The sequence below is a fragment of the Protobothrops mucrosquamatus genome, unplaced genomic scaffold (genome assembly GCF_001527695.2).
Source record: "Protobothrops mucrosquamatus isolate PMUCROS unplaced genomic scaffold, P.Mucros_1.0 scaffold84, whole genome shotgun sequence".
NCBI lineage: Eukaryota > Metazoa > Chordata > Lepidosauria > Squamata > Viperidae > Protobothrops > Protobothrops mucrosquamatus.
In genome coordinates this window covers 932390-945385 of record NW_015386461.1, presented here as the reverse complement: position 1 = coordinate 945385, position 12996 = coordinate 932390, and the positions used below count along the sequence as shown (strand labels likewise).

General features: G+C 37.6%; 1 protein-coding gene across 1 annotated transcript in view; it reads left to right on the top strand.

The window, feature by feature from the left end:
- The window catches only part of MGAT5 (alpha-1,6-mannosylglycoprotein 6-beta-N-acetylglucosaminyltransferase), a 141522-nt gene that overhangs the window by 119878 nt on the left and 8648 nt on the right, over positions 1 to 12996 (top strand). The window contains exons 10-13 of the mRNA XM_015812446.1: positions 1064 to 1197; positions 1868 to 2001; positions 7238 to 7387; positions 12614 to 12760. Coding sequence (XP_015667932.1) covers positions 1064 to 1197; positions 1868 to 2001; positions 7238 to 7387; positions 12614 to 12760 — 565 coding nt within the window. The remainder of the gene's footprint in view (positions 1 to 1063; positions 1198 to 1867; positions 2002 to 7237; positions 7388 to 12613; positions 12761 to 12996) is intronic.

The window sequence follows — 12996 nt, the reverse complement described above, 5'->3', positions numbered from 1 at the left end:
ATTCGAATATTTAGCTACACAGATGGCTTTATTCTGTGAAGCTGCTTCCTTTACAGATACTTGGGTGAAACCTAGGTCTATTGCTTAAAATATTTTTTATGAAAAGCAGTGGACAAGAGTTTTTTAAAGCATAAGCCACAAGCTGAGTATCTGTGTTGGTTTATCTGATTTCTCATTTATCTTACTCTTGTAATGGATAAAAACAGTCTTCTTTCACTAAGCGCTCATTGGGAATGTTGAGTCCACAAATTCTAAAGTTCCCAGCCAGTACATTTGCTGCTCTCATTAGCTGAAAATTTTGGAAATTGGAGTTATATTTTACTGAAGGGCTTCCATTGGGCTTCCTGGGTTCATTATCAGTTAAGTATTTGTCCTTTACAAAACAATTCTCTTTATAGGAAGTCCAAGCATTCATTTAGTGACCGTTCAAAGTTACAGTTGGCACTGAAAAAAGTGACTTATGAACATTTTTTCACACTAAGGACCATTGCGGCATCTCTGTGGTCACGTGATCAAAATTCGGATGCTGGGTTATTGGCATATATTCGTGTCGGTTGTAGTGCCCCAGGATCGTGTGGTCCCCTTTGGCAACTTTCTGACAAGCAAAGTCAATGGGGAAGCCAGATTCATTTAACGGTCGTGTTACTAACTTAAGAACTGCAGTGTTTCACTTAAAAACTGTGGCAAGAAACGTCGTAAAGTGGAGCAAAACAACTGTCTTAACTTAGCAGGTCTTTTGGACCATCCGTTTCTTCTGAGATAAAAATACCTTCTGGCTACTGTACTCTGCTGGCGGCTGCAGAGCTCCAGAACGCATGTCTCTTCCCACATGTGTGGCAAGGTTGCGGCTTTATTGGCAACTCTGCCAGGCTGACGCTGGGAAAAAGGCACAAATAGAGAAGGGGCTTAAGAGAACACAGGTGCCTGCAATTTTGTTCAAGCACCTTGCTGTTCGCACAATGGTTTTCTGCATTATGCCAACACAAATTACATTGCTTTTCGTTTTTATAACGTACTGTTTCTAATACATTCTGTTGTGATTGTGCTTTATTTTCCCTCCTAGGTGTATGTTACGGGTGCTGGATTCCTTTGGGACCGAACCAGAATTTAACCATGCTCACTATGCCCAGTCTAAAGGCCACAAAACACCATGGGGGAAGTGGAACCTTAATCCGCAGCAGTTTTATACAATGTTTCGTAAGTTAGTCTTGTCAATAAAATAACTCAGTGTCAGGATAATCCTAGCAATTTTAAAAGGTGGGAAAATATGTTTTAAGGTAAATGGGGTCTCCCATAAAAATCAACTCAGTTCTGAAAAGTTGGTTTCTGAAATATTTGCAGAAATAAAAAGCAAGTTTGATTTAGCTCCGTGTGTTTCTTAACAGCGTCTTCAACTCATGTTATTGTTGCTTGATTCAGATGTTCTTTCTGCTCCTGAAGTTCCACAGTAGTTGGAGACTCTAGAGGAATTACTTATGGCACCAGTATAGCAATTTTTTCAGGGATTTGAATAAGTGCAACTTGTACAACTTATACAACTTATAGAATAAGGAGCTTGACATTTTGTCCTGGTATTTTTTTCCAGAAGAAGTTGCTTTAAATAATGTTAGATTAGTTTCTTATGACTTTAAAATAAATGTAGTACAAGAAAGAAAAAAAATCCTTTATGTATAAGAGAAAAATCAGAGAATAATCAAGAAGGTTACAAGTATTTCCTGTTGAAGATGTAACTCAGGAGTTAAAACTAATTCATATTTGGATTTGTGTCAGTGCATCTTCTAGACATTTACAGGCTGCAAATTGTCCCTTTTTTTGCAAGTGTTACTGTGAATGATGCACTAATACACTTTTGTTGTTTAATTTGCAGCTCATACTCCAGATAACAGTTTCCTTGGGTTTGTTGTGGAGCAGTATCTGAATTCCAGTGACATCAAACACTTCAATGTCATTAAAAGGCAGGATCAATCACTTGTTTATGGAAAAGTTGATAACTTCTGGAAGGTGAGTTGCCAGGCTAAGCAAATTTGTTTTGGTTGAGCATAAAACACAAAGCTGAAGACTTTTAATTTGTTAATACTTTTTAAGAGCTTTCTGTCCAAACTGGCTCTTGTATCTAAAATCTTTTTATATTTATTTACTTATGGTCCAAAACCAAGTCACAGAATTTAAAACTATAGCATACTATTAATATATGCATAAGTAAGTATATATAACACATACATATATAAAAGGAAGCAAACCCCATACATTTACAGTTGCTTATATCTAAAAAAATTAAATACTAAGTCACATTATGCTTTAAATACAGTTATATCTCCTTTTATATATTTGTTTTCTTCCTTGTTTGTGAAGATTGACCATCTATCAGTGTTCCGTCTGTTTAGCAGTTTCTTCCCAAATGTCATCTAATTTTTCCCTATTACATTTTGGGAAAATATATTAAGATAGTTTAATCAGCTCAGTATTCTGTAGAGTATATTTATTGATTTTACTTTTGTAGCAGCTAGAATTAATGAAGTACAAAAACATCTTTAATGTTGATAGTACTATTTATTTTATTGCTAGATGTTTTAAAATTGTTCGTTTTTCCTCCCCAAATCAATCTACCATATTTCTGTAACAAAGAGGAAAGCATAAAAAATCGTGGTTTTATTAAAAGTTTGCAAAATAGTCTTTCCTAACCAATTCTCCAGATGTACTGTAGTTCAGTTTCTATAATTTCCTTCCAATTCTGTAAGTATGGAAAGTTTCACATTAGGTATCTGATGTAAAAAAACAACATCATTCTTCTGTTAAATCAGTTCTGTTGTTTTCATTTTTCTAAAGAGATGAAAAATAGGAGGGAGATAATATACATCATATTATATTATAACACATCATAAGAATGTTTGCACAAGATTTCATCCAGTTGATACTTGTGGAAAAATGGTATGCATGCGTGTTTCTTGGAAAATAATTTTTCCAGAAGCTGTAGTATTGCTCTAGAAAGAAATAAGCAGATTTGAAAAGTAATGCCGGAAATGGATTTAGGCTTGAGCTATTGCCCTTATGAAGTTTTGAAAAGTATGTTATTAAGAGCTATAATTCATTTATCTTTCTATTCATCTTGCTGCATTAAATGTTAGGAAACTATTTTAATTCACATTCTGCCATTTATAATGTTTATTTAATCTTCAACCAGGCTTTAGACATGTATGTCTTACTCTGTAAGAATTATTCTCTGTAAGAATAATTATAGAGCAATTGAGGACATACAATTACAGTATTGGACAATTCCAGCTCAGTCACAAGGCTGACAAGAGTGTTAAGTTCTCTCTAGGCAAAAGGTGGATTGAATTTTGGAATGGTATTCTTACTTTTAGAATGGATTATGATTATGATTTAAAATTCTTGTCCCCTTTTCTCCTCCAAAAAATTCTAACTTATCTTTTAAACTTCTTTTCTTTGGGGAAAAAACAAAATGATCTGATTGGTTTGTTGGGTTTTTTTTAGAATTGACTTCCAGGTAAATCGTATAAATAACATAGCATGCTTACAAGGTAAAAAATATACAAGGAAAAGTTTCATCCATCCCTTTGTCAATCCATTCTGATTTTGCAACTTACTGATACAGAATTTCCAATTATCCCCTTTCCAAATTCTCAGGATTATATTTTTCTGTTAAAATTGCCTTCGGAGAGAGAATTAAAAATCCCTTTTAGCCTCTGGTCAACCAAATAAGTTTTATAAAGAGGCATTTTTAAGTAAAGGTGGAAATAAAAAGCCTGAAATAATGACAATTACATACATGATGATAAACAAAGAGGTTTTTTGAATGGAAGTTTATTATAGTTCTCAAGAAAATTGACAAAGCAGATATAATCATTGCTGTTCTGTAGATCTAATCACTGCTGTTCTGTGTGTTTAGTGTTGGAGAACTGTTTTTTTAAAATCTGATGCACCTAAGCAGTAGGGATATTTCACTTTGTTCTATGAATATACTAGCTCATTCTCTGTTTCTAATCAACATGTATCAAAAGAGTTTCTTGTGTTCCTGGTTTTTTTTTTAACTTTCAGTAGTGAAAAAAGACCCCAGTTCCTTAATGTTCCCTTAATCCTTGGTTTATTATTTGATTCTTCACTGAACAAACTTAAGCACATTCAGTTTTTTGGGGGTTCACTAAGTCAGGGCTTTTCAACCAGTGGTACGGGTATCACCTGTGGTACATTGGCACCTGGCAGGTGGTACATGACCATCCTAGAAAAGTGGTAGCGGGGGAGGGGAATAAGCTGAACCGGTGGCAGCACCGCACAAGCCTGAACGAGAGATGGCTGGAGCTGCAGGGCTGTCAGGGCTCAGCGGAAGCACCAGGATCAGCGCCAGGCTCCAGCTGGAGCTCAGCGCTGATCTTGGTGCTTCCACTGAGCCCAGAAGAAGCACCAATCAGCTGGAAAGCAGCACTGATCCTGGCACTTCTGCTGAGCCCAGAAAAAGCACCGATCAGCTGGAATGTTGCAGCATCTCCAGGGTCTTGTGATTTACATTCAGATGCTTGGCAACTGATTCATATTTATGACGGTCACAGTGTCCCAGGGTCATGTGAAGTGACCAAAACCTGCTGCAATCATCCAGCAGATGGGGGGAATAAAAACCAAACAGCACCCCACCCCACCCCCGCTGCCAATCCTCAACAGAAATGATCACAACAATGAAAACCTCAGACAGGAGGAAGAGCGCCACTGCGTGAGCAGGCAAGTGTCTTGCTTGGCTGTGGCTTGGGGGGCATTTTTTTCAGTGCCATTGTAACTTCGAACAGTCACTAAGCGAACTGTTGTAAGTCGAGGACTACCTGTCCTCTATCACTTCCCCCCCCCCTTTTTTGTCACCAGGTTTTTGACACCTTGCTAGGCGACTGGTGGTACTCGGATGTTGCCATATCCTAAAAGTGGTACAATGGGTGAAAAGGTTGAAAAGCCCTGCACTAAGTCATAGTGTTGCTTACTTAACATTGATGGACCTCAAATATGGCACCATTCAGAAACAAGCAATCTAGTGTGATTTATGTTATATCAGTTTGTGAATAAGTGATATATTCCCTGCTCTTTCCTCTTACTTTATTTACCAATCTGATAGCTTAATTCATATTTTTTTCTGTGAATTACATCAGAATTGAAAAATTGTAATTTACGGGAATAGACTAGAAAATGAGGCAGACTATGGATGGATGATCAAGTTTGGACTGAGAGTGAATTATCAAATCAAGAACATTATGTTATAATCAGCCCAACTAATTTATTCCTTTGTCTGTGTTCTATTGCTTCATTAGGTCAGTAGGTATTTTTGGATATGTTGTGAGGACATGCTGAGAATGCCATAATTATGATGTTCAGCTTCTGCTGCATTCATACATAATGAACTCTAAAATTGCTTTATGGTTTAGAAATAAAATTATCTGTTTGCAGTTTTCTCCTGTACATTTTCAGAGCAGTGTACAGAAATGTATTCTGTAAGTGTGGAATTGTTGTCTTCTGCAGTATCCTCACATGAAACCTGTACACTATGGTATATTGAATCTACAGAGTATTTATCTAGCATCCATTAATCGGAATTTTGCAACTCGGCCCAAAGTATGCCTAAGAACTTCCTTATGTAAAAAATAAAATGGCCCAAAAGGAGATTAAAGTGTATATTGTTATATAAATAATCAAGGATTTGAGTATTAAGTATATTGATTTTTAAAGAGGATCCCACAAAAACAAATCTGGAAAATGTAAACAAAATTGTATTGTTGTTCTAGTGAAGACCTACTTTTGATGCTTACTTGTATATAATCTGAACACATTTATTTTTTAATAAATAACAGGACAGTTTTAGCTGCTAAGATTGAAAATTATATTATTTTACTTTTGCTCCCAAGTCACAATACCTTTTATTGTTAAGGATCATTTTATACTTAACAACTGTTTTATTTTTGAGGCATTTAAGCATAAATTATGGGCACTTGCCCATTGTACTCCAGAAGATTTAGGCAATGTCAGCAGTGTAGTTATAAAGAATAGGGATTTCTTAATTCTAACAAAATTTTCATTTCTCTGAATGAAAAAAAAAGATCATTGTCATAATTCCTTTAAGGATCTTAAGTTTTAGCTAAAGCTTTTATCATCTCAAAATACGGATATAAGACAAAGTGCATTTTAATATTTTAAAAACGAATGATAACTTTCAGAGAAGTTATGATGAAACTAAAATGGTTTATTTTGTTCTATTGACAATCCTATCATTAACATTCTTTGAAAGAATAATCAATCTGATCTCTCTTGAGGAGATATATATATATACACAGTATATATACATATATACATACATACATACATACATACACACACACACACACACACACACACACGGTACATAATGAGATGACTTGAAATCTTAATTTTTATCAGTGATCCTTTCATTTGTTCAGTGGTTATTTTTCCCTAGCTGGTCCACATGGACAGAGAATTTGCTTCATTTTTCTCTACGTTAGAAGAAGAGTTGCATTCTACATAGATACAGTGCTTCTTCCTAGACTTCAAGAGTCATCTGAAATGTCTCATTTTTTTTCCTAGGGCTTGGCTAAATGGTTTAATAAAGCTTTGCTGTAAATTTGCTGAACAGGAATATCCCCCATCTGGAATTATATTGGGGAATGACATGAAATTAACACTGTATGTTTATTTAACTTTGCAAGTTTTGAAAAAGCAGTTCTTTCTTCTCTGGTCCCTTTTGACTACATGTGGTCCTTGACTTACAACCCCAATTGAGCCCAAAATTCCCATTGCTAATCAAGATAGTTATTAAGTGAGTTTTGCGACCTTTCTTGCCACGGTTGTTAAGTTGAATCACTGCAGTTGTTACGTTAGTAACACAGTTGTTAAGTGAATCCGGGGCTGCGCCCTTGATTTTGCTCGTAACAAGGTTGCAAAGGGGGATCGCATGACTCCGGGAAACTGCAGCTGTCATAAATAGATGCCAGTTGCCAAGTGGCCGAATTTTGATACTGTGTCACTGGAGATGCTGCAGTGGTCATAAGTCTGAAAAACTGTCATAAGTCACTTTTTTCAGTGCCGTTGTAACTTTGAACATCACTAAATGAAGGGTTATAAGTCGAGGACTACCTATAACAGGTACATTTAACAAACAATTGCACACAGATGCTACTCTATGTTAATTCTTCTACCTGATTTGCATTTATTTTTCTTTCTTTCTTTCTAGGATAAAAAGTCTTACTTGGATGTCATTCATACCTATACAGAAGTTCATGGAACCGTCCACGGCACAAGCGCTGTCCACATGCCCAGCTATGTTAAGAACCACGGGATTCTCAGTGGCCGAGATTTGCAGTTCTTGCTGAGAGGAACAAAAGTAAGTTAGCTCTTTTTTTTCAAAGTTGAAATGGGTATGATGTAACTTATTTTAAATTGTTTTACTTCTTCCCTGTTTGGAACTCTGTCCTCCTTGGCTAAATCATATGTTCAGTTCCAACAAGATTCTTTGTAATATACAGAAGGGCGAACATAACATCTGTCTGCAACTTTTTAAATGACTAGCAACTTTTGTCAGGATCACATAGCTATTTTCTGTAACTATACTGTGTGATCTTGGGGGGGGGGGGTAAATGTGGTTGCTTTAAAGTCCTGCAGATAGATGTTAATTTGTGGGCCTTTATGTCCTGAAGCATCTTTGGGGAATCAAACCCAAAACCCTATTCCATAATAACCCCATTGTATTTCATTTTTTTCATTCTGTCAGGTAATGTAGTAGTACAGAGGTCCCCAATCTTTTGGGTACCAGGGACCGGTTCCGTGGAGAGAGGTTTTTCCGCGGACTGGAGGATGTGTAGTTTGGTGTGCTGCCTGCATCCCACGGATGGGGCTTTGCTTGTTTGTGAGGACTGGTTGCTGGCATGCTGCGGCCCGGTACTGGTCCACGGACCAGGGGGTTGTGGATCCCTGTACTAGTATACTAAATATATACTCAAGACTGCGATTCAATTCAACTGTCTTTTCAGTCAGGTGCCTTCACAATTAACTCTGTGCTTAGGAAAGTTGTAAGTTTCTTTCTCAAATCTTTTTTTAAACGAATACAACTCTTTTTTTTAAAGTGTGCTACGAACATTGAAATGCCTTGTTTTGACTTTAAAGAATCCAAACAGCCTCTAGGCACTTGGAGCAGACTTCATTGGCATCATTGGTTATCAATTCCAGAGGCATCGATTCCAGAGTTGGAATTGAAGCTGAGTATTATCAGCTACACCTAATGAGAAGGAAGGACTCACTGGAGAAGGGCCTAATGCTGGGAAAGATTGAGGGCAATAGAAGAAGGGGACGACAGAGAATGAGGTGGCTGGATGGAGTCACTGAAGCAGTAGGTGTGAGCTTAAATGGACTCCAAAAGATGGTAGAGGACAGGAAGACCTGGAGGAACGTTGTCCATGGGGTCGTGATGGGTCGGACACGACTTCACAATTAACAACAAATTATCAGCTAACAGATGATACCCGTTGCCATGTTGACAAATGACCTGTCACCTAGTTCTTATAGTTGTTGCCTAGAAGAAAGGAGGGCCTTGTGACACCCCACAACTGAGGAGCCTAAGGGGCCAGTCTTTCTCTACCATCAATGACTGGAACTACCCAGTGATGGGATTCAGCCAGTTCGCACCTGTTCGGCAGAACTGGTAACTAATTTTTTGTTGCCCAGGCCCAGAATGGACTTTTGGAAGCGGCATCCACACAGAGAACCGGTTGTTCACATATTTGAATCCCACCACTGGAACTACCCCGGTTAAAAGGAGGAGAATTCCTGCAGAACAATATCCCCTCACTCTCAACTTTCAGGGGCAGAAAGATAGCGTACAGGTAGTCCTCGACTTACAACGGTTCATTTAGTGACCATTCAAAGTTACAATGGCACTTTAAAAAGTGACTTATGACTGTTTTTCACACTTACGACCGTTGCAGCATCCCCATGGTCACGTGATCAAAATTCAAACACTTGGCAACTGGCTCATATTTATGACGGTTGCGGTGCCCTTGGCTCATCAGGTGATCCCCTTTTGCGACCGTCTGACAGACAAAGTCAATGGGCAATCCAGATCCACTTAACAACCGGGTTTACTAACAGCTGCCGTGATTCAGTTAACAACTGTGGCAAGAAAGGTCATAAAAACGGGGCAAAATTCACTTAACAAATGTTTCACTTAGCAACAGAAATTTTGGGCTCAGTTGTGGCCTACCTGTAGTTGACGGTATTCAGGCTTGATGAAAGGACAACTAATATAAAAGGACCATACACTCCCTATCCTGGTCTCAACAGAGACCATTCACCAATTGCAGTTGGTGCTATATTAACACCATACTGGGCCAGAAGCCTGAGTGAAATAGGTTCAGTAATATTTTTATTCCAGGTCCTTTTGCAGCCATTGCCCCACCACCTTCTCATCAAGCTGTAGATGAAGGCCAGTCAGAAGTTATCCAGAAGCAATCGCTTCTTGAAAAGAAAGCACACCACTGCCTTCTTCGGGGAGGACAATAGCACTCCTTCATTCAGATATGCATTTATCACCACGCTGACCCACCTTTGGGTCCCTCCAAAGTAACAGAGCCAAAGCTACAGAGAACCCTGTTCACTTCCTCAGAACTCCCAGAGTAAACTTACTGCAGATAATCCGCAAGACAGTCGCCTCCTTGGGATTTGCCCAACCAACATTCAGCTGGGAGTGGATCAGAGTGATTTTGTCATCTGGATGCCTCCAAAACTCCTCCAAGAGATTATATCCCCACCCATTCCCTAGTAAGGCCTGGGTCATTTTAAAAAAAATAGATGCATTAAGAATGGGGTTTTTTTTACATTCTATCTCTCTGATTAGCAGAGTGTAAGACGTGGATGTCAAACTCGTCATGTGACGTGTCGTGACGTATCGTGACTTTTTTTGCATTTCCGGAGCTGGGGTGGGCGTGGCTTCCATATGATGATGCAACTGGCCCACGGACCGGCAGTTTGACACCCCTGGTGTAAGAGAATCAAGTGCATGAAGACAAACCAAACACTGGCAGTAAACATTTAGAATTTCCCTTCAGGAAAGTAAGATGAATTCACAGATGGAGGAGAAACCTCCGGAGTAGCCTCCAAATTAGAAAAACCATGTTGTTTACTCCGAGTCCAGTTTATCCAGCTCCTGCAGTTTTGATTTTCATGCCATTGAGGATCACTTCTATGACGATCTCTGCCTATTCATTTCCTGAGGTTCCTGAAATGTCGTACAAAGTAACCATGGTGTTCCTCTGAACATCCTAGCAGTTTTCCAAGATGACGAAAGAAAAGGGGGAAAAAAACAGATCTCCTTGTTTTTTAGAACAATTTTGCGTGACTTTCAGTATGGCCAGGAACATTGGGAAACCACGAATCACCGATTTTTTTCCCCCCTGTTTGCATTCATTTCCCTTGAAATCCTATACTTTAAAACTTGGAAGTGGCAAGCAGATAGAGTTTCCTAAAAATCCCAAAAAAGGAATTTAGGTCTTTGGACTAATTTGGACCCTGGATAGTTTGTAACTTAACCCAAGCACAATCTGGATGAAGTTCTAGTTTATCCCTTCACAGTATGGACATTACTAATAATATTTTGAAGATTTTGTATTACGTAAGTTGGCCTGGTTTTTATTCATTCTAAAAGGTCACGCCTGCCGCATGACTAACAGGGTTTGCTCTTTTAATGATAACTGTATAAACAAAACCTTTTCATTTAAAATGAAGTTGTACATCAATGTGATACCTCAGGTTGACATAGTGAATAATGTAGCAACTTCTAAAATAGGCTTTTTAGTTTGTAATAGTTACTTCAAGTGACTGAAGAGCAGTTAGGGTTGTATTTCTTGTTAAATGGTGACAGAAGCTCTTGATCTGTCAAACGGCAAAGCTCCTGGGTTCAGTGGAAAAGAGATTTTCCTTAACGTATTGACAGTACAGAAGAGAAAAGAATGTCTCTGTACTGAAGTAACAAACAAACGAATGTTTATTTAACCAATGGTATTAATTTCCGTATCTAATTCAAACCAAATCAGCACTGAATTGTTGGTGACATTTTCATGCCCTTCAGCCATATTTCCATTGCAGTTAATATAATTTTTTTTGTAAATTTTAATCAGACATTTCAGTCAAATATTCAGAAATGGATAATTGTGTGCATCACGGTGTTACTTAAACCAAGGGAGCAGAGACAGAGATAGAACAAACGATTATGATCTACCTACCACTCTGCACTTTGTTTGGGAAGTATTCTTTCAAAGTCTAAACGTCATTCTTGGCCTCTTAATAAAAAAAATATCTATCATAAGCCTTACAATTAGATGATAGCTATCTCCTGCGGTTTAAACTGTTTCTTCACTCCAAACTTTTGTAGTATATTAGTCTTCAGAAAACAGTTTAAAAATGTATTAGAATGCCAGTAATAATTCTTGTATTTCCTGTTTATAAATCATTTGTGTTTTCCGTTCAATTCTTTCGTAATGCATTAATTTCTAAGAATAGCTTTTTAATACAACTTTCCATGAAATTGTGGTGCTGTGGATAAATTCACATTCTTGTGAACTTTGCTGCCACCTACTGTTTGTAGTTGGAACATTTTTGACTCCTTGAATGATATGAACATTTAACCATCCAACAGCACTGGAGGTGACAGTTGACAAAAAATGCCTTAAACAATTAAATTAAATTGTAAAATCTGCATTCATATGAGTTTGGGACACTTTTCCAAATACATTTTAAATCAAACTGCTCTATTATAATCTATTGCTCTTAATTAATTTCATATATGTATTCACAGACAACTTGTGAATATTTTCCACCTGTTTCCATTTTTATACTGTTTAATTTTTTATTTTTTTACAAAGCTGTTACTAAATTCGCAAAAAATACAAATTCTTAAAGATCACTTTGATAAATTATGTGCCAAATACAAACTAAGTTAGCTTGTACTAAAATACACATCACTCTAATTTCTAATCTGGGCTAGATAGGATTTAGAGCTGATTGTTAATGAAGGGCCCAATCTGGGCCCAGAGTTTAATAGCAGTCCTATTTTGATGTTATTTATAGGCATATTTTAAGGCTATTTTTGTATTGAGCAATTGAAGCTGCTTGGCTGAATATTTTTATGAAGAGGTTTTAACACTAGCAGTACTGGTTTGTTACTTCTACTTGAGTTATTTTCTGAAATGATTATTGAGAAAATTAATACAACCAAACAAAGCAGAATTCTTTCTCTTGCCAAAAAGACAGCACTGTCCATTCTTGGAAGGTTGTTTTTCTGAAAAGATTTAGGATCTCCCCTTTGCCATCAAGTTACTTTCTGCTTGACAACACTCTCAAACCCAGCCGAGCTTAACCTAAATCTTGACTACCTTAAAAGCCTCTTTCTGACAGCAAAAGCAAGAAATTGCAAAAGATGATGAAAGATTTGGGAGAGAAATGATTCTAATTATTTTTCAGGTTCTCAGTACTGTTCAAAAATACAGACTTGGATTCAAGCGAGTTTCCTCAAGATGATGCAAATGTAGAAAGACCTAAATCAAGAGTTTCTATTTTGCAGCTTTTTGTGGGCCTTGGCTTTCCATATGAGGGTCCTGCACCTTTGGAGGCTATTGCAAATGGATGTGCATTTTTGAACCCGAAGTTTAATCCACCAAAAAGCAGCAAAAACACAGACTTCTTCAAAGGCAAGCCAACTCTTAGAGAGGTATGTTTTTATTTGTAATTACTGCTGATTAGATATGTGAACAGTATCTTTGAAACACATCTTCAAACACAACCCTGTACTGAAATACAATAGTTTATTGTTATCAGGCCATGCTGTTGACAGAGTTCAAACCAGAGAACAAATCCCAGATAGAGAGGGAGGGAGGGAGGGAGGGAGGGAGGGAGAGAGAGAGAGAGAGAGAGAGAGAGAGAGAGAGAGAGAGAGAGAGAGAGAGA